The 21,804-nt window shown below is 42.0% G+C and overlaps 1 protein-coding gene across 1 annotated transcript in view; it reads left to right on the top strand.

Annotated features, from left to right (window-relative positions):
* The window catches only part of LOC135550109 (synaptotagmin-9-like), a 49,322-nt gene extending 30,322 nt beyond the window's left edge, over positions 1-19,000 (top strand). The window contains exons 4-7 of the mRNA XM_064980606.1: positions 12,459-12,579; positions 12,834-13,005; positions 14,583-14,712; positions 16,502-19,000. Of these exons, the coding sequence (XP_064836678.1) occupies positions 12,459-12,579; positions 12,834-13,005; positions 14,583-14,712; positions 16,502-16,570 (492 nt within the window). The 3' untranslated portion in view covers positions 16,571-19,000. The remainder of the gene's footprint in view (positions 1-12,458; positions 12,580-12,833; positions 13,006-14,582; positions 14,713-16,501) is intronic.
* The last annotated feature ends 2,804 nt before the right edge of the window (positions 19,001-21,804 follow it).

The following is a 21,804-nucleotide window of genomic DNA, read 5'->3' as shown; positions in this document are numbered from 1 at the left end:
CGGGAGTGTGAGTGTACATGCATGTGCCACATGTGCTTCTGTGCATGTTTATGTTTGAATACACATAGCAGGATGGAGGGCTTCATTTCAGAGGGGAGTGACCTAAATCTCGGCTGTTAGTGAGAGGGAGGCAGCTTTGACAGGTTGACACAGAGATGGTGATGGCATCCATTAATCACTAGAGCATGTCTAGGGCTGGACTGGGCCTCCCACTAAGTCTGGAGCCCCATCAACCACAGGGAGCAGCCCTAACCAAGACCAAGACCAAGAAATCATACATCCCTCATGACTAAGACCAGGAGTTTTCCCTACCATGTAACCTGACCAGGAAAAACTCTGTTATAGCCTGTAAGTTATACATTTATAGATTTTTGTCTTTATATTTTATTTTCACAATGATATTACAATTGGATTGCAGTAGTCTTGTTTGTGTTGAGCTGTCTGTGGTTAGCATTCCTTAGCCTGAGGGCACATGAAGCTCTCTGGAACAGTTCAAACCCAATCCAAACCACATGATATCTGTCTAAGATGCTCTGTCAAGCTAAGGACCCTGGGACTAAACACCTCCTTCTGCAATTGGATTCTGGACTTCCTGACTGGCCGCCCCCAGGTGGTAAGGGTAGGTAACACTCTGCCACTCTGATCCTCAACAAGGGGGCCCCACTGGGGTGCAAGCTCAGTCCTCTCCTGTACTCCCTGTTAACTCACGACTGCATGGACAGGCACGACTCCAAGACTATCATTAAGTTGCGTACAACAACCTCTCCCTCAACATGATCAAAACAAAGGAGATGATTGTGGACTACAAGAAAAGGAGGACCGTGCACGCCCCATTCTCATCAACGGGGCTGTAGTGGAACAGGTTGAGAGCTTCAAGTTCCTTGGTGTCCACATCACCAACAAACTATCAAGGTCCAAACACACTAAGACAGTTGTGAAGAGGGCACGACAAAGCCTCTAGTCCTCAGGTCCTCAAAAGGTTCTACTGCTGCACCATTGAGAACATCCTGACTGGTTGCATCACTGCCTGGTATGGCCTCCGACCGCAAGGCACTACAGAGGATAGTGCGTACGGCCCAGTACATCACTGGGGCCAAGCTTCCTGCCATCCAGGACCTCTATATCAGGTGGTGTCAGAGGAAGGCCCTAAAAATCGTCAAAGACTCCAGCCACCCTAGTCATAAACTGTTCTCTCTGCTACCGCATGGCAAGCGGTACCAAGTCTTGGTCCAAAAGGCTTCTTAACAGCTTCTACCCCCAAGCCATAAGACTGCTGAACAGCTAATCAAAGGGATACCCAGACCCCTCTTTTACTCTGCTGCTACTCTCTGTTCATAATCTATGCATAGTCACTTTAACTCTACCTACATGTACATACTACCTCAATTACCTCAACTAACCAGTGCCCCCGCACATTAACTCTGTACCGGTACCCCCTGTATATAGCCTCGCTTGTTATTTTACTGATGCTGTTTAATTATTTGTTACTTCTATTTTCTCATTTCAATTTTTTTATTATCAATTTTTTACTTAGCACTTATTTGTATTTTCTTTCTTAATTAACTTCGTAAAGCATTGTTGGTTAAAGGCTTGTAAATAAGAATGTCACTGTAAGGTCTACACATGTAATTTTATTTTATTTTATTTGAGAACAGTTCACAGACCCAGCCCAGTGAAATGGCTTTCTCTTGACTTTCATGAGCAAGCACATGGCCCCAAACACAACAATTTACTGCAAATGACAGACTCTGACTGGCTACATGATAGCTTTGAAGGTAATGCATTACTTATAACTGGAGGATCTCTGCTCATACAGAGTCTAGCTACAGTATATTATGTACACTTGGGTTAACCGCTCACTGTGTACTGTGACATGAATACACCTGCATATCGGAGGAGGTTGTTAGGGTCTTGATGGTAAAACTGTTCTGTCTGTTGAGGGGGCTTGAACCAGAGATCCTCCAGTTATAAATAACGCATTTCCTTCAAAGCTATCATGTAGCCAGTCAGAGTCTGGACCCAGTGAAACATGTCAGAGCACACTTATATTATCATAGATCAGAAGAAACAAAGAACCCTGACAGGACTACTCTCTAGTGTCTATAACACTCTGTTTCCACCCAATATATTCTATCTTCCCTCTCTCTGAACCACTAGTCAAGGGGAAAAGAGAAAGAACAAAAAAACAGAGCGAGATGAAGGGTGAGATAGTATGAAACAACCCCGCTGAAGTGTTACTGAGAAAGAGGGAGGAGTCTCATAGAGCTGACAAGATCATTCATCTCTCACTTCTTTCACAACCTGAGGCAATCAGATCCACATCTCCTCACATAGCTGACAGAATCACACAGGCGAATCCTCACTGACCAGCTGTATCAGTGCTCGGTATGATGGGGAAGATATACATGGGGACTGAATGTTATTCTTTACAACATGCCAGTTGCACTGAAATATCACAGTTATTGTAAGATAACGACACGCCTCAATTACTTTGGAAATGTAGCAGTTTCTCTGAAATGGAACAGTTATTGTAAGATAGCAACTTGCCTTGAATGACAAAATAACAACTCCTCATCCCTTTCATCATTAGCTAGACACAGTTGTATTGTTCAATGTTATTTTCACAGCCTTTCAGATCTGTTGTAACCTGCTGTTATGTTTACCAGCTGCGTGTTAACTTTGAATATGTGTAGACAGAGTGTGTGTTACTACTGCAGTCTGATACCACTGCACACCAAACATAGACGTAGTTGATGACAGTCATGGCTCCCGAAATAGTAGAGCAGTGATGTTGTTCAAATGACATCCCAGAAAGCGTCAGAGAAACAGTGGAAGTACAGTTTTATTTGTAGCTTGGCCTATTTCGAGTACGTCAAACAACACATTGTTGGTTGGTGGATATAAAGTCTGAGATCTTTGATAGGCTGATGAAGAATTTTTGCCAGGATATATTCAGTGCCACCTATTGAGGCTTGCATAGGGCTAACATGTGCCATATTATCTGATGGGACCAGCTGTAACTTACCGTTCTGTAATGTGCAAGTAAATCGACAATTTTAATTGGCTGATACGCATTTTGTGCCGGAGAACCTGTTTATATTTAAATGGTTCCCTGTGGTCGCAAGCTGCACCCTGTGTGTTTGCACTTATGTGATGAGTATTGTGATTTTCTAACAATGAAAAAAAGTAATTTTCACAAATCCATCTTTCTTGGAGGAATAGCCTTGATAAGGCTAGATTGTGGTTGCCATTTAAAGACAATCCAAGGTGGTTGTGTGGAACGTGACCTGTTATTTGTGTTGTTTGTAGATGAGTGGCCCCCATTAACTCCCATATGATGGTGGGGGTAGCGTGATGTATCTGTCTGCCTGACAACCAATCAGAGGGAAGGATTCCTGATGGAGGTCAATAAGTGTGACTGACAGAAAGATGGAGCAGAGATGGGGTAGGAGGGAGATTCAGGGGTTACATCTGACCTCTGCTTATAGTTTGAGTACACAAATTGTTACTCGAACAGGCTCCTGTGGGATACATTTATTATGTTCATATTGATCTGTTACCCCGGGTATTAAGTTTACCTGGGATTTTAAAACAAAGTCATTCGAAATACATTGCTTGTTGTGTGGCCTTAGTGCCCATTTCTATTCACTGTCTTGAGACCAGCCCAGTTTGACAGGGATGATTGAAGACTGTAGAGGAAAACCATAACAGAGACTGTAAAGTCATCTGGATGTATTCCTGTGTCTTCCTCTCACTGGTTTTCCTCATCAAGCAATGTGAACATGGGAGGCTGGTGGGAGGACAGGCTTATTGTAATGGTTGGAATGGAATGGAGTCCAAACTGGTTTCATTATGTTCAATAGCATTCCATTCAAGCCACACACACTAACACACATACATACACGAACACACACACAAAACCAATATCCGCTTAGTTGACGTATAACTGATTGCTAGACTCGCAGGAGAGCAGCCCTGCTGGTTATAGAGGGGTGTTTGCTTATCTGCTGCAATATTGGCCATTTGTCAAAATCACGGCACAGCATAGGCTTCTATTGATGGTGAATGCAGAGTCATTGTTATAAATGAAGCAGAGACAGCACCCAGTCAGTTATACAGGCAAGCTATTTCAGGTTTGTGTTCCTCTGCTCGGGGAAGATGCAGCACCAAGGAGGCGGAAGCATTGTCATATTGTAATGATTTAGAGCTATGAGCACACAATAAGAAGACGTCTCCGACAAACACAGGATCCAGTACACTTGTTGTTTGTCTCTAGTGTGAAGGGCCTATACAGTTCAATGGAAGTGCAGCTACTGTATATTCCACATCTGTGCTGAGGCCATGACCATAGATGAAATCCTTTTATATGTCATTTTGATGCTCTGAAACAAAGAGGTATGACTGCACAATTGTAGGACTCACTTAGCTTATTCTGTGCAGAGTAGTAGCTACTGTAAGTAGATTATGTTACCTGAAACCATGGCTATTTCTTTGATCATTGGCATTAGCAGTGTATTGTCTCTACGAGGCTGTACTTTAGCTGGGATGTGTAAAGCCAGTGAGATTTGGGGCTGTGAGGCGACGTGATGACCAGAGACTCTCAGTGGAGCACAGTCACCTTCTCCTACACCCGCAGTTGCCTCCTACATCTACTGTCACCCCCTTCCCACCCGTGCCCTCTTAAAATGCAATTACCTGCTGGCGAAGGCCCTATGGGGGGTCCCCGGGTGCCTGGGACACGGATCTTGCACCCCTGAGCAACCTGATAGGAAGACAATTAGGGAGAGGCGTGTAAATGTCACAGGACGCAGGGACCTCATTACGGAACACCACAGGGGGTTCTGGGAGAAAACAAACACCCCCCCCCCCATCGGGCATGGTAGACGGCAGAGAGAGACCAGCAGAACACACTGCTATTAACAGTCTGAGGGGCATTCTGTTTGTGTTCACTAATCTAGTTTGGGAAGGAGAAAGTAATTGTAAAAAAAAAATGCTTCAGAGTTTTTTGATGGAGTGCAAGGCTGCATACGCATCAAGATGCCTTAGGAATGCCTTGTTGTATTCATTAGTAGGACTACAGTACTATATACAGTGGTTCCACCTTTAAAAGTTGACAGCTTACACCGCGGGACTTTAGAGGTAATTTGTGGTTTAGTACGGTACCCTGCGTCACCACTTCATTGCTCCAGACCAGCGCAAGGGGGAGTCAGAGCACTGATTATGTTTTGGGTCCTACTGTGTCTCTAACTGACAATGAATCGGCGACATAAACCTAAAGAGAAACTGATAATTGTGCACAATTTCAGTATTACTTACTAAAACTATTGTTACACTAAGGTTTTTATTATTTTATTTTTAGGATTATTTTGCTCTTACTGTAGTACTGTGTGCCACTCCCGGCCAGTCATGTTGTACAGCACCTGAGTGGTGCAATGGTCTAAGACACTGCATAGCAGAACAAGCTGTGTTGCTACAGATGCAGGTTGAATACCTGAGTTGGCCTTGACTGGGAAACCCATGAGATGACTGTAGGTTTTTGGTTTTTCTCCATCTAAAAACAGAAATAAATCATTCTAAATAACAAACTGGCTTTATTTACAAATGAGAAATTAGCCCCATTAGCCCCATGTTCAAGAATGGCCTTTTTCTCCCTCATTTTACATTATTTGAAAATGAAATAATCTCCAAAATATTGTTATTTTTTAAACAAAGCGATTTATTATTATTATTATTATTATTATTAATTTAGAATTATATAAAATCCTGTTGGATATCCTCACATGTATATATTATTAACCCTGTTATTAGCAGGACAATATATATTGATCATGGCTCCCGAGTGGCGCACAATGGGACTGCCTTGCAGTTCTACAGCTGTATCTACTGAAAGAGTGCAAGGTTCAAGGCACGAGGGCAGGGGGCACGGGATGGGCCGCAGAGCCGCGCACAGAAGACCTACCTAGCCCATGGGGAAGGGGGTGGACCCCCACCCCGCCACACTGGCAACACTTTAAGGGGCATTGCATTTATAATGGCGCTGACTAGGGAAATGTTCTCGCTGTTCTGTTCTTAGTGCCAGTCTGCAGGTTCACACTGAAATGATGTAACTAATAATGACATCTTTATGCTTTCATTGATAAAATAATGATAAAAATACTCTTTCAAAAGGCCGATGTTTAGTTAGTTGGATAGTTGGATCCATAACGAATTACTATGGGAATAAATATCGCTGAATTACAGAAATATCCTCCAATCCTCTATATGTAATTATTGGCGGAGAGTCATGTCATATTTTTCGATGTACTGTAGGCCTACCGTAGGCGACTTGAGTCTCACTAGTGTTGAGTAATGTGCTGTTAAAATTGGTGTAGGTCTTATTTATTTAAAGAGTATATTGAAGTTAGATGCAATAGCCTACAACTATTTTAGCACCGTTTTGCACTGCTCTGAGACAAGCATGGGGACTGGTCTTGATAAATCAATGACCTTCCGGCGCCGCCTCGCTTTGTGTTCCTAGGAAACTAAGCAGTATTTAGTTTTTTTTATGTGTTATTTCTTACATTGTTACCCCAGGTAATCTTAGGTTTTATTACATACAGTCGGGAGGAACTATTGGATATAAGAGCAACGTCAACTCACCAACATTACGACCAGGAATAAGACTTTCCCGATGCGGATCCTCTGTTTGGCCTACCACCCAGGACAATGGATCGGATCCCAACCGGCGACCCAAAACAACAATGCCGTAGAAGGGGCAGACGGAGCGGTCTTCTGGTCAGGCTCTGTAGACGGGCACATCGCACACCGCTCCTGAGTATACTACTCGCCAATGTCCAGTCTCTTGACAACAAGGTAGACGAAATCCGAGCAAGGGTAGCATTCCAGAGAGACATCCGAGACTGTAACGTTCACGGAAACATGGCTCACTCGAGACACGCTATCTGAGTTGGTACAGCCACCTGGTTTCTTCACGCATTGCACCGACAGAAATAAGCATCTCTCTGGTAAGAAGAAGGGCGGGGGTGTATGCCTTATGATTAACAAGACGTGGTGTGATCATAACAACATACAGGAACTCAAGTCCTTTTGTTCACCTGACTTGGAATTCCTCACAATGAAATGCCGACTGCATTATCTACCAAGAGAAGTCTCTTCGATCATAATCACAGTCGTGTATATTCCCCCCAAGCAGACACATCGATGGCCTTGGAAGATCTTCATTGGACTCTATATAAACTGGAAACCACATATCCTGAGGCTGCATTTATTGTATCCGGGGATTTTAACAAGGATAATCTGAAAACAAGGCTCCCCAAATTCTAGCAGCATATCGATTGTGCTACCAGGGCTGGTAAAACCCTAGACCACTGTTATTCTAACTTTCACGAGACATATAAGGCCCTCCCCCACCTTCCCTTCGGAAAAGCTGACCGCGACTCCATTTTGTTACTCCTAGCCTATAGACAGAAACTAAAAGAGGAAGCACCCGCACTCAGGTCTGTTCAACGCTGGTCCAACCAATCGGATTCCACGCTTCAAGATTGCTTCGATCACGTAGACTGGGATATGTTCCACATTGCAGCGAACAACAACATTGACGAATACGCTGATTCGGTGTGCGAGTTTATTAACAAGTGCATCGGTGATGTTGTACCCACAGCGTCTATTAAAACATTTCCCAGCCAGAAACCGTGGATGAATGGCAGCATTCGCGCAAAAGTGAACACGAGAACCACTGCTTTTAATCAGGGCAAGGTGACAGGAAACATGACCGAATACAAACAGTGTAGCTATTCCCTCAGCCAAGCAATCAAACAAGCTAAGCGTCGGTACAGAGACAAAGTGGAGTTGCAATTCAACGGCTCAGATGCGAGAGGTATGTGGCAGGGTCTACAGTCAATCACGGACTACAAAAGAAAAACCAGCCCCGATGCGGATCACGATGCCTTGCTCCCAGACAGACTAAACAACCTTTTTGCTCGCTTTGAAGACAATACAGTGCCACTGACATGGCCCGCTACCAAAACCTGAGGGCTCTCCTTCACTGTAGCCAACGTGAGTAAAAAATTTAAACGTGATAACCCTCGCAAGGCTGCAGGCCCAGAAGGCATCCCCGGCCACGTCCCCAGAGCATGTGCAGACCAGCTGGCTGGTGTGTTTACAGACATATTCAATCATCCTTATCCCAGTCTGCTGTCCCCACATGCTTCAAGAGGGCCACCATTGTTCCTGTTCCCAAGAAAGCCACAGTAACTGAGCTAAATGACTACCGCCCTGTAGCACTCACTTCCGTCATCATGAAGTACTTTGAGAGACTAGTCAAGGACCATATCACCCTAGATCCACCGGGCTGCCACCAGGTGGTGAGGGTAGGTAACAACATCTCCACCCTGCTGATCCTCAACACTGGGGGCCTACAAGGGTGCATTCTGAGCCCTCTCCTGTACTCCCTGTTCACCCACGACTGCGTGGCCATGCACGCCTCCAACTCAGTCATAAGGTTTGCAGGCGACACTACAGTGGTAGGCTTGATTACCAACAACGACGAGACGGCATACAGGGAGGAGTTGAGGGCCCTCGGAGTGTGGTGTCAGGAAAACTACCTCACACTCAACGTCAACAAAACAAAGAAGATGATCGTGGACTTCGGGAAACAGCAGAGGGAGCAGCCCCCTATCTACATTGACGGGACAGTAGTGGAGAGGGTGGAGAGTTTTAAGTTCCTCGGCGTACACATCACGGACAAACTGAAATGGTCCATCCACACAGGCAGCGTGGTGAAGAAGGCGCAGCAGCGCCTCTTCAACCTCAGGAGGCTGTAGAAATTTGGCTTGTCATCAAAAGCACTCACAAACTTTTACAGATGCAAAATCGAGAGCTTCTTGTCGGGCTGTATCACTGCCGGGTATGGCAGCTGCTCCACCCATAACCGGAAGGCTTTCCAGCGGGTAGTGAGGTCTGCACAACGCATCACCGGGTGCAAACTACCTGCCTTCCAGGACACCTACACCACCCGATGTCACAGGAAGGCCAAAAAGATCATCAAGGACAACAACCACCCGAGTCACTGCCTGTTCACCCCGTTATCATCCAGAAGGCGAAGTCAGTAAAGCTGGGACCGAGAGACTGAAAAACAGCTTCTATCTCAAGGCCATCAGACTGTTGAATAGCCATCACTAACATTGAGTGGTTGCTGCCAACACACTGACTCAACTCCAGCCACTTTAATAATGGAAAAATTGATGTAATCAATTTATCACTAGCCACTTTATATTATATAATGTTTACTTACCCTACATTACTCATCTCATATGTATATACTGTAATCTATACCATCTCCTGCATCTTGCCATCTTGATGTACTGTATCACTAGCCACTTTGAACAATGCCGCTTTCTATATTCTCATACCCTGCATTACTCATCTCATATGTATATACTGTAATCTATACCATCTCCTGCATCTTGCCGTTCGGCCATCACTCATTTATTTAGTTTTATGTACATATTCGTATTCATTCCTTTACACTTGTTGTTGTGAAATTGTTAGGTTATATTACTTTTTAGATATTTCTGCATGGTCAGAACTAGAAGCACAAGCATTTTCACTACACTTGCATTAACACCTGCTAACCATGTGTATGTGACAAATACATTTGATTTGATTTGAGATTTTTATTTTCACTCAATCTCTGTTTGGGTATTAGACTAGAATTAGAAAATGAGGGTGTAGAAATGTTATACTCTTACTGTATCCTTTACTTAACTACGCAAGCCAGTTTACAATGACAGTCTACTCCTTCCTCCCTCTCGGGGAATTGAACCCCAGTCTCCCGTGTGCCCGCAGGACACTGCATTTTTAGCTAAATAGCCCAGTACAGTACACCTGACCGTCTGTTGTACAGATAACGGAAACCCAGAGTCTTTTTCATATTCCTTGGAATAGAAACACCATAATATTAATCAAATTAATCCCAAACTCTAAAAGTAATTGGAAAGGTAGATACAATTATTTGTGACATTGTGGTTACAATAAAGAATGTAAACAAGATGTAAACAATATGCTGTGTTTTTATTTACAGTCATGATGGACAGCTGGTGGCATTTTGAAAACAGGTTTTCAAACACTTGTAGCACGATTAGCAGGACAATAGATCCCCCTACCTGCAATGTATTCGATGCTTAAGTACTCTGAAGTGTTACATTTCTAACTTAAAACAGCAGTACAGTATTTTTTCATCAACACCTTTACACTTTAGTAAATAAAATAATAATAAAAATACTCTTTCAAAATGCTGATGTTTATTTAGTTATGGATCCATAACAAATTACTATGGGAATAAATATCACTGAATGACAGAAATATTGGAACAAAGTTGTTTAATGAAGGTAAACAAATGGTTGCTTACTGAATACTCTTTCAAACACATTGTACAGCACCATTATGGCTATTTGCAGGGTTATATTTTGTGTAAGTTTGGTAACGTTTTTATGAAACTTTTCATTGGGTTAATCAATTAAAATATTGCATTGAAAGTTATTGCTCTCCCATTAAAATGTTCCAGTGGAATTCTCAGTGTGTCAGAGAAGATCACCAGGAGGAGATCCCACCAACTCTACAGAGTTATTTTCAGAACAAGGTGATAATTGAGCTGTTGCTTTTTACAGCCGAACAGAAGTCTTCTCACTCGTGTAGCATCATTGTTTATTATTGGAAATATGAGAGGGACTTTTCCAGACCAATGACTGGGAAGGGTTCAGATATATCTATCCTGACATCTTTGCTACTACACCATTACCTGTGAGCGAGTTTTTAATTTTTTATTTCATCTTTATGAGTTTGTGATGATACTTATGAGGACATGTCGGTGATGAGTTCTCCTATAAATTAGCAACATATTAGTTATAAAGAGAGTGAGGGAATTTGCCATTGTTAATCTCATGAGAAAAAGCTCTTCCTACCCTTCACCGAAACCAACTAGAGAGTTGCCATGGGATCTTTGGTCAACATGTTGGCTCAAGTCCTTGTAAAATCCCAAGGCAATGGTTTGTGCTTGATATGATCAGAGCTTGTTGTGATAGCATTCTATTCCATACTTATTCTAATGATATTGAGGGTAAGAATGATAAGTATCTTGTCCTTGACCGATCCTGACCGCATGTTGATTATTTTGAGATTATTTATTTAGTGGTTGATATAGTGGTGTTGTGTTTCCACCCTGCAGGATATACAGTGATTGATATTGTTGTTTTGTGTTTCCACCCTGCAGGATATACAGTGATTGATATTGTTGTATTGTGTTTCCACCCTGCAGGATACAGTGATTGATATTGTTGTTTTGTGTTTCCACCCTGCAGGATACAGTGGTTGATATTGTTGTATTGTGTTTCCACCCTGCAGGATACAGTGGTTGATATTGTTGTATTGTGTTTCCACCCTGCAGGATACAGTGATTGATATTGTTGTATTGTGTTTCCACCCTGCAGGATACAGTGGTTGATATTGTTATGTTGTGTTTCCACCCTGCAGGATACAGTGATTTATATTGTTGTATTGTGTTTCCACCCTGCAGGATACAGTGGTTGATATTGTTGTATTGTTTTTCCACCCTGCAGGATACAGTGGTTGATGTTGTTGTATTGTGTTTCCACCCTGCAGGATACAGTGATTTATATTGTTGTATTGTGTTTCCACCCTGCAGGATACAGTGGTTGATATTGTTATGTTGTGTTTCCACCCTGCAGGATACAGTGATTTATATTGTTGTATTGTGTTTCCACCCTGCAGGATACAGTGATTGATATTATGTTGTGCTTCCACCCTGTAGGATACAGTGGTTGATAGTGTTGTGTTGTGTTTCCACCCTGCAGGATAATGTGGTTGATATTGTGGTGTTGTATTGTGTTTCCACCCTGCATGATAATGTGGTGTTGTATTCTGTTTCCACCCTGCAGGATAATGTGGTTGATATTGTGGTGTTGTATTGTGTTTCCACCCTGCATGATAATGTGGTGTTGTATTCTGTTTCCACCCTGCAGGATAATGTGGTTGATATTGTGGTGTTGTATTGTGTTTCCACCCTGCATGATAATGTGGTGTTGTATTCTGTTTCCACCCTGCAGGATAATGTGGTTGATATTGTGGTGTTGTATTTTGTTTCCACCCTGCAGGATAATGTGGTTGATATTGTGGTGTTGTATTGTGTTTCCACCCTACAGGAAAATGTGGTTGATATTGTGGTGTTGTATTGTGTTTCCACCCTGCATGATATTGTGGTTGATATTGTGGTGTTGTATTGTGTTTCCACCCTGCATGATATTGTGGTTGATATTGTGGTGTTGTATTGTGTTTCCACCCTTCAGGATAATGTGGTTGATATTGTGGAGTTGTATTGTGTTTCCACCCTACAGGATAATGTGGTTGATATTGTGGTGTTGTATTGTGTTTCCACCCTGCAGGATAATGTGGACCTGGGAGACCTGATGTTCTCTCTGTGCTACCTGCCCACCGCCGGCAGACTGACCATCACCATGATCAAGGCCAGGAACCTTAAGGCCATGGACATCACTGGGGCATCAGGTAGAAGTCAACACTACCTCACACCATAACAATACTACCACAAAAACGCATATCTCAGTGTATTTCTATTCAGCACATCACTATAACACTGTGTGTTTCTATTCAATACTACTTAACATCAACATATGCTGTAGGCAACAAAATTAGCACAGCAGACTCTTTCTCGGTCTCTATGTCTCGGTCTCAGTCTGTCTCAATCTGTCTCAGTCTCAGTCTCTCTCTCTCTCTTTCTCTTTCTTTCTCTCTCTCTCTAGACCCGTATGTGAAGGTCTCTCTAATGTGTGACGGTCGGAGATTAAAGAAGAGGAAGACCTCCACTAAGAGGAACACTCTGAACCCTGTCTACAATGAAGCCATAGTCTTTGATGTCCCCCCAGAGAACATTGACCAGATCGGCCTTATGATCGCCGTCATGGACTATGACCGGTGAGTAAATGAGCTTTAACTCAGAGATCCAGTAGTTGTTAACTCCGTGACTCAGTAGCTTTTAACTCAGTGACTCCATAGCTTTTAACTCAGTGACTCAGTAGCTTTTAACTCAGTAGCTTTTAACTCAGTGACTCAGTAGCTTTTAACTCTGTAGATTTTAACTCAGTGACTCAGTAGCTTTTAACTCAGTGACTCAGTAGCTTTTAACTCTGTAGCTTTTAACGCAGTGACTCAGTAGCTTTTAACTCAGTAGCTTTTAACTCAGTAGATTTTAACTTAGTGACTCAGTAGTTTTTAAATTGTGGTTCTTATGCATTATATACCTTTATGTACTTGTCAGTCTATCAGGCTTCTTATAGCCCCTTGAGAGAGTAGGTATCTCCAGTCAAGAAAATACTTATTCAGAATTGATGCAAGGCCTACAGAGGGTTAAAAAGCTTTCAATGCCGATGGGAGTGAAATAGAGAAGGTTACGTTACTCCAGGGCCTCCTATCTTGTGGGTAGCAGTCCAACATCTCCTCGTCTTTATCTTCTTTCTATTCTTTCTCTTATCAATTCTCATTTTAGTACCGCTATGTTTTTCCACCATGGCAAATGTATCATCATTACTGTGAAGGCAGACATATTCACACGACCACCTAGTTTTGCAAACCCACGTGTAGCACACGCTACAGCAGGTATATTTCACTGGTCATCCCCAAAGCCAACACCTGCTTTGGCCGCCTTTCCTTCCAGTTCTCTGCTGCCAATGACTGGAACAAATTGCAAAAATCACTGAAGATGGAGACTTATATCTCCCTCTCTAACTATAAGCATCAGCTGTTAGAGCAGCTTACCAATCACTGTACCTGTACACAGCCAATCTGTAAGTAGCCCACCCAACTACCTCATCCCCATATTGTTATTGGTCTTTTTGTTCTTTTGCACCCCAGTATCTCTACTTGCACATCATCATCTGCACATCTATCACTCCAGTGTTAATGCTAAATTGTAGTTTTTTCACCTCTATGGCCTATTTATTTCCTTACCTCCCTAATCTTCTACATTTGCACACACTGTACATAGATTTTTCTATTGTGTTATTGACTGTACGTTTGTTTATGTGTACCTCTGCTTTATCTTGGCCAGGTCGCAGTTGTAAATGAGAACTTGTTCTCAACTGACCTACCTGGTTAAATAAAGGTGAAATAAAAAAATGTTACAAAATAATGACTGTTCTGTCACACCGTTATTGAAAAGATACTCTCATTCTGTCACATCATGTTGCTCTGTCACACCATTCATACAGACGCAATATGAATGTTCTTTCCTGAGATTTCACATTCCATCATACATTTTGGTTGATGTCCTATTTTTCACTGAATTCGCACATTTTCAATTAGACATGTGATTCACTTTTAGATCCACACAGGGTTACTGTAATGTTACTTTAATGTTCTGTCTAGAGTTAGGATTAAACTTGTAGGTTTATCTTACTACCCAAATAAACGTTAAGTTTAGGCCGAGACAGTACTCCTTCATCTCCAGTCCAAAGGCAGGAGTAATGAAGGCCTCTGTGTGTTTCTCTATCCAGTGTAGGCCATAATGAGGTCATCGGGGTGTGTAAAGTGGGCAACGATGCAGAGCACCTAGGCCGAGACCACTGGAGCGAAATGCTGTCGTACCCACGAAAACCCATCGCCCACTGGCACCCGCTCATAGAGGTAAAGCCGGTGTTCGTTTGTGTGTGTGTGTGCGTGCCCACATATGTCTTTGTTTCCAAGTGCAACATTTTCAAGGTCTGTCTCAGCTGAAATAGGTTTCTATTGCATATTGTCAAAATGACTCAAATACCCAACATCTTGAAGTTGACTAGTTTGACCTGTCTGGTGGTTTTAGACTTCAGACGGTAGAGTGTTGTTACCTGCCACAGAAACTCATTCATCAAAATTATCCTCCTCTTTTCTAAGGCCTCATTCTTCTCAATAATCAATACCCTAAGAGGCTCTCAACCTCTCTACCTCCCAGCGCAAAAAAATCCTACATTGTTAAAAACAACCACAGCTGAGAATGCCAATGCTTTCAGCGAGTAGAACTACCTTGATTTCTTGATGTTGTTGTTGAGCCAAATCTACTAGGGAAAAATACAATTAAAATCAGACTTTCATGTGTACAGGTGGTTAGTGGTCAAGAATCAAGGCCTTTCTACATTTCATTGTAGCTGAACAACGGTATACATACAATAGCTGACATTAATTGGAAAGATATAATAATACATCTATTTTATTATTATTAGGATGATAGATTGAGTGGAGAGGAGTGTTGAGGAGTTGAAGGAGAGACTGTGTGACCTGTGCACTCAACCTTGTGTAATGGCTTCATTGTGTTGGCAACAAAGGAGACTGTCTTCCTTTAGAACACAGCTGAGTGAACCACCAATGTTTAGAGAGGGAGCGAGGGAGAGAAAGAGAGAATGAGTCAGACAGATAGGGAGAGACATACTGCAGATTAAGTGAAAGAGACAGCACGAGAGCAAGAAAAGAGATAGACAGACAGAGGAGGATTTGAGAAAAGGAACAATTAAGCAGACTATTCTGTTTGCTTCAGGGTTACTTACTTAGTTAGTTACATTATGTGACTATGCTTTGAAATCCTAATTTGAGCCCCCAGGAAAGCACATCTATTATTTAGCAGTCTGCCTCACCAGCCATTTGAATCAATGTTGTTCTGCCTTCACAAGGCCTTCCCCCAAAAAGTCACATATTCAGAACACGCCCGGGACGCGAAAGGACTTCAAACTCAACTATGTTTGTGTGTTTGTTTGCTTTGTAAACCATCACTCTCTCCCTCACTCTCTTTCCGTAATGGCTTCTGTCTTTTTGCTTTTTAGCCAGCAAACAGAACAATTACTGTCAAGAAGAACTGACCCTTTCACTGGAAAATAGATCTGACCTCGATGAGATGAAAAGAGAGGAAGACGTTTTTCTGCTTGCTTAACTAACCGATTCTGAGCGGCTAGATTTCTGCAAGCGAAATAATCAATCAAGTGCTTTCATGTTGAAGTGCTGGGAGTTTGAGAGAATCTCTGTTTTCACTACGGGTGTTTTAGAGAGTAGTTCTGTTTGGCAGTCCTCTAAGGAGGATTCAGAGGCAATAAAGATTCTTTCCAAAACACATTTTAGTTTGGCACAGCTTGTTGCTTATCACCTACAATTAGTGAGAGAGTCTTGAATTTGTGAGCTCTTATTAATGTCTTTAGGTCACAATTGCTGCTATTAAGCTTTAACTACAGTGCAGTGAACTTCACCTACAAACAGAACTCACAATTTAATCGGTTTATCAAAGTAGCAGATTTGGTCAATACACTGACCCGAAATGATCTGTTATCTTCATCCCCTTTACAGAATGTCTCTAGGACTACTAATCTACATGTACACAGCTATCTTTATTGGAGGTTTATCTCTCTCTCTCTCTCTCTCTCTCTCTCTCTCTCTCTCTCTCTCTCTCCCACAGTACCAAGGCACCACAGGCGGGAGCCAGGCAGGGTCCTGTAATTCCCTGAAGACTCCTCCGTCTCCCTAAGCTTAACCGTCTGGTCCCTCCCGGAATACGACCACAAGGAGAAGGGGCAGGCGGCCCAGCCCAATCGTAGGAGTACCGTCCTGCTGAGTGGTCGACATACTGCTATACGTCATGACAGTGTGCGGTCGATCTTATGGTCATCAGAGACCAGCCATTGTCAGCTCTGTGTCTCTGGGACAGGGCGTTTGCATGGGGATTAGGATTGATTCAGTTGCATGTTGAGTGACCACATAATATGGTTGTTGTCTTTTTATTCAGTCCCAAAAAGAAAATGGATGACAAAAACAACCAGGAGGTTTTAACAGTTTGGTCTAAGCCTGATTTTGAAGTAACCGTTTTTTACATTAGTCTTGCTCTACCTGTTTTTAATGGGGTGTGTCTGTATTGCACAGTGTACTTAAAAACAACCAGTCGAACTGACATACATATTTCATTTGGAAACAGTGCATGAGGTCATGGTTTTTTGGTGGAATATCTTCTCCTCAGTTTCTTTCGGTTTCTGTTCTTGGAATAGAATGTTCTGTCGCATGATCACATGACATGTGCAGTGGCAGTTCATTTCTTAGACTTAGTACCTGTACGTAAAAATGTCCTTTCAAATGTTATCAATAAATATTTATTGATAAAAACACAGCTGGGTGGTCAATGTTAATATTCCTCACCTGTTGCTATGACAACTGTAGATTATCGTGAGGCGATAAAAGGCAAGTGTAAAACCAGATGGTAATGAAACCCAACATGCCTAATCTGATCATGTAAATTAATACAATTATTGTGTGTAATTGGGGGAAGGTGATTCTATTAAGTTATTACAGTAAGCTAAATGTCATAATAAAATAGGAAAAGGCACAAACTGAGTGACTGTGAAATACTGTAGAGAGAGAGGGGGAGAGACGATCAAGACCAGAGAGAAGGGGTATCAAGAGATAGTCATATGACATAAAAAAAAAACAGTGATGTGTGTGTGTGTGTGTGAGTCTAAGTGTTTTCTGAGAGATGTAGATGGGGTCTAGTCATTTGTTTTGTACCTTGTCGATGATCCGTTGTTTATCTTTGCATATTACAAATCCAATAAATGAGATTGCAGCCGAGTGAATAACCATGACAGGAAGAAACGCCTGTATTTGTGAGAAGGTTACTAATGAATCCACATAGAAACCAATGCCAAATGAACATCTGCTCGGAACATTCACAGATGATTTATCAATATGGTATAGAATAATCTGGGTACATGCCTAGTTGCTAAATACTGTTTGACTTTATCAGCTGGGTTTGGCTATGCATACCTCTTGGGGATACATGTACTTGTACACTTGTACATTTGAAGCTCTGACAGAATATTGACTCCACTGTTTCCTTCAGTATCATACAGGTTTGTCATTTTTAGAGCAAGCTGATTGGGTATTGAACCATTAGCTCCTTATTGCGTAGGCTTTATGTTCTGGGGCTAAATTGGTCCACCGTTGCCATTCATGGATTAGCTGCCTCCAGTGATGATGAGCTGTGATTTGTCACTGTCAGAGAGGGTGTTTTAAATTAGACATGCCTGCCCCTCACAAAGTGCCAAAAATCAGAGTTGTACCTACTCCATATGCTGTTCTCAGGTCAATTTAGCATGTTCCTCCAAATGGTAAAGTTAGGGATTAGGAGGGTAAACTGATCCTAGATCTGTGCCTACTACCCGCAGCACTAGAAGTGTGGTGTTCTAAATCTAATCAATTGTACCTCGTGTATTGAGCCAGTTTATCAGATATACTGTAGATCAGAAGAGATCTAACGTGACTGTCTGTTGAATATCCATGTTTCATTATCTGATGCTTTTAGTGATTAATGACTTTATATGTTGAACTCTTCTGGAATGATGGCTGACATTGTATTGACTTTAGTCATGGGAATTACGTAATGTCTGTTGTACTATGGACTTTTACCATTTCTGGAAATCACTCTTATGGCTACTGTGAAGGTTACCACATTTACCAGCCCTACTTCATAGCTCCATCCACATCTATAACAAGCCAACATTGTGTACATTTTAAATATGACAAGATAAAACACTAGGAACTGGAGCCATGTATTTCTGTTTTAGCTGAGCATGTCATCAGCAGTGGTGTAAAGTATTTGAGCAAAAATAATTGAAATTACCACTTAAATATTTTTGACAACTTTTTCTTGACTACATTCCTAAAGAAAATAATGTTCTATTTGTTCCATACATTTTCCCTGACACACAAAATACTCATTACACCCAAAATACAGTGCTCAGCAGGACAGGAAAATGATCCAATTCACTCACTTATCTAGAGAACATCACTGGTCGTCCCTACTGCCTCTGATCTGGCAGACTCACTTAACATACAGTACATGCTTTGTTTGTTAATTATGTCTGAGTGTTGGAGTGTGCCCTGGTTATCCGTAAATAAAATAAAAAACTAGAAAATGGTGCTGTCTGGTTTGCTTAATATAAGGAATTTTAAATGATACTTATGTATATTTTAGCAATTACATTTACTTTTGGTAAATCAAATACTTTTAGAATTTTACTGAAGTAGTATTTTCTGTGACTTTCACTTTTACTTGAGTAATTTTCTATTAAGATATCTTTACTTTTAGTATGACAACTGGGTGCTTTTCCTCCACTGGTCATCAGCCGATACATTCCCTCCCTGCATATGGGACACTTCCACTTCAGAAGATGATGCGTGACACCGTTTAGATGATGATGATGAAGATGAAACGTTCGCTATAAACAGGGCAATTTCCCCTTTCTGTGTAACCTACAGGATGCTTTGGAAATAGAATTAGGAATTAGAATGCTAGAATGGTTATGAACCTTCTTATGATGGTCTAAAGGGTCAGCCATTTTGGTCAGGGAGGTGGTCAAACATGGTTTGCCAGTGCTGTGATAAGATAGTGTAAAACAATGCATTTGAAGATTATCTGCATTGTATGTTTGTTAGCTATAGCCAGACAGTTTTATAGCAATGATTCCATACATTTTTCAAATTATGCCAATATGCCAACATTCCATTTAAACAATGCAGTCAATCCACAGCTATGCACGGGCTGAAATCAGTTGATGATAGGATTTAGACAAGTTGTAAATGCAACAAGTACTGATATTGTATAATATAATAACAAACACAGTTTCCAAGAAAATCAAAATGTTGAAATTTATGGGTCTGTTTACATATATTTTAGAGGCTATTTATACCAAAAATTGGTATAAAAAGTATTTAGAATTATACAACAATATTCTGGGGTTACAACTGCACTATCCCATTTGGAGAAGAGGAATACCTATGTAGGAATAAAGTTCATCAACTACAGCTCAGCATTCAACACCATAGTACCCTCCAAGATAATCATCAAACTGGAGGCCCTGGATCTCAACCCCGCCCTGCAATTGGGTCCTGGACTTTCTGACTGGCCACCCCAAGGTGGTGAAGGTAAGAAACAACATCTCCACTCCACTGACCCTCAACACTGGGACCCCACAAGGTTGCGTGCTCAGCCCCCTCCTGTACTCCCTGTTCACCCACGACTGTGTGGCCATGCATGCCTCTAACTCAATCATCAAGTTTGAGATGACACAACAGTAGTGGGCATGATTACCAACAACGACGAGACAGCCTACAAGGAGGAGGAGAGGGCACTCGGAGTGTGGTGTCAGGAAAACAACCTCTCACTCAACATCAACAAACCAAAGGAGATGATTGTGGACTTCAGGAAACAACAGAGGGAACACCCTCCAATCCGCATGAAGGGACAGTAGTGGAGAAGGTGGAAAGTTTTAAGTTCCTCGGCGTACACATCACAGACAAACGGAAATGGTCCACCAACACAGACAGTGTGGTGAAGAAGGCACAACAGCGCCTCTTCAAACTCAGATGGCTAAAGAAATTTGGCTTGTCACCTAAAACCCTGACAAACTTTTACAGATGAGAGCAATTGAGAGCATCCTATCGGGCTGTATCTCCCCCTGGTAGTGCAACTGCACCGCCCTCAACCACAAGTCTCTCCAGAGGATGGTGCGGTCTGCACAACGCATCACCTGGGGCAAACTGCCTGCCCTTCAGGACACCTACAGCACCCGATGTCAGAGGAAGGCCAAAAAGATCATCAAGGACAATAACCACCCGAGCCACTGCCTGTTCACCCCGCTAGAAGGAGAGGTCAGTATAGGTGCTTCAAAGCTGGGACCAAGAAACTGAAAAACAGCTTCTATCTCAAGGCCATCAGACTCCTAAACAGCAATCACTAATTCAGAGGCTGCCGCCTCAAACCATTGGCCACTTTAATAAATGGATCACTAGTCACTTTAAACAATGCCACTTTAATAATGTTTACATGTCTTACATTACTCATCTCATATGTATATACTGTATCTTATACCTTCTATTGCATCTTGCCTGTGCCGCTCGGCCATCGCTCAACCTTATCTTTACATTACCATTCAAAAGTTTAGGTTAATTTAGAAATGTCCTTGTTAAAGAAAAGCTCATTTTTTGTCTATTAAAATAACATCAAATTGATCCGAAATACAGTGTCAACATTGTTAATGTTGTAAATGACTATTGTAGCTGGAAACGGCTAGAATATCTACATAGGCGTACGGAGGCCCATTATCAGCAACCATCACTCCTGTGTTTCAATGGCATGTTGTGTTAGCTAATCCAAGTTTATAATTTTAAAAGGCTAATTGATTATTATAAAACCCTTTTGCAATTATATTAGCACAGCTGAAAACTGTTGCCCTGATTAAAGAAGCAATAAATCTGGTCTTCTTCAGACTAGTTGAGTATCCGGAGCATCAGCATTTGTGGGTTCGATTTCAGGCTCAAAAGGCCAGAAGCAAAGCACTTTCTTTTGAAACTCGTCAGTCTATTCTTGTTCTGAGAAATGAAGGCTTTTCCATGTGAGAAATTGCCAAGGACCTGAAGATCTCGTACAATGCTGTGTACTACTCCCTTCACAGAACAGCGCAAACTGGCCCTAACCAGAATAGAAAGAGGAGTGGGAGACGACAGTGCGCAACTGAGCAAGAGTACAAGTACATTAGAGTGTCCACCACAGATTAAGATTTCTACATGGCCATTTGGGGCTTCTTCATGCTCCACCTGCCACACAGTGATGATATCTCTGTTAACTCATCCCAGCTAGAGAGGCCAATGGAAATGTATTTTTTCTTCCATGATTTTTACTGTATCATTATATCAAGGCAAGACATTGCCTTT

This window comes from Oncorhynchus masou, chromosome 1 (genome assembly GCF_036934945.1).
Source record: "Oncorhynchus masou masou isolate Uvic2021 chromosome 1, UVic_Omas_1.1, whole genome shotgun sequence".
Lineage (NCBI taxonomy): Eukaryota > Metazoa > Chordata > Actinopteri > Salmoniformes > Salmonidae > Oncorhynchus > Oncorhynchus masou.
Note: the sequence above shows the minus strand (reverse complement) of the source record. Positions and strands in the feature narration are given on the sequence as shown.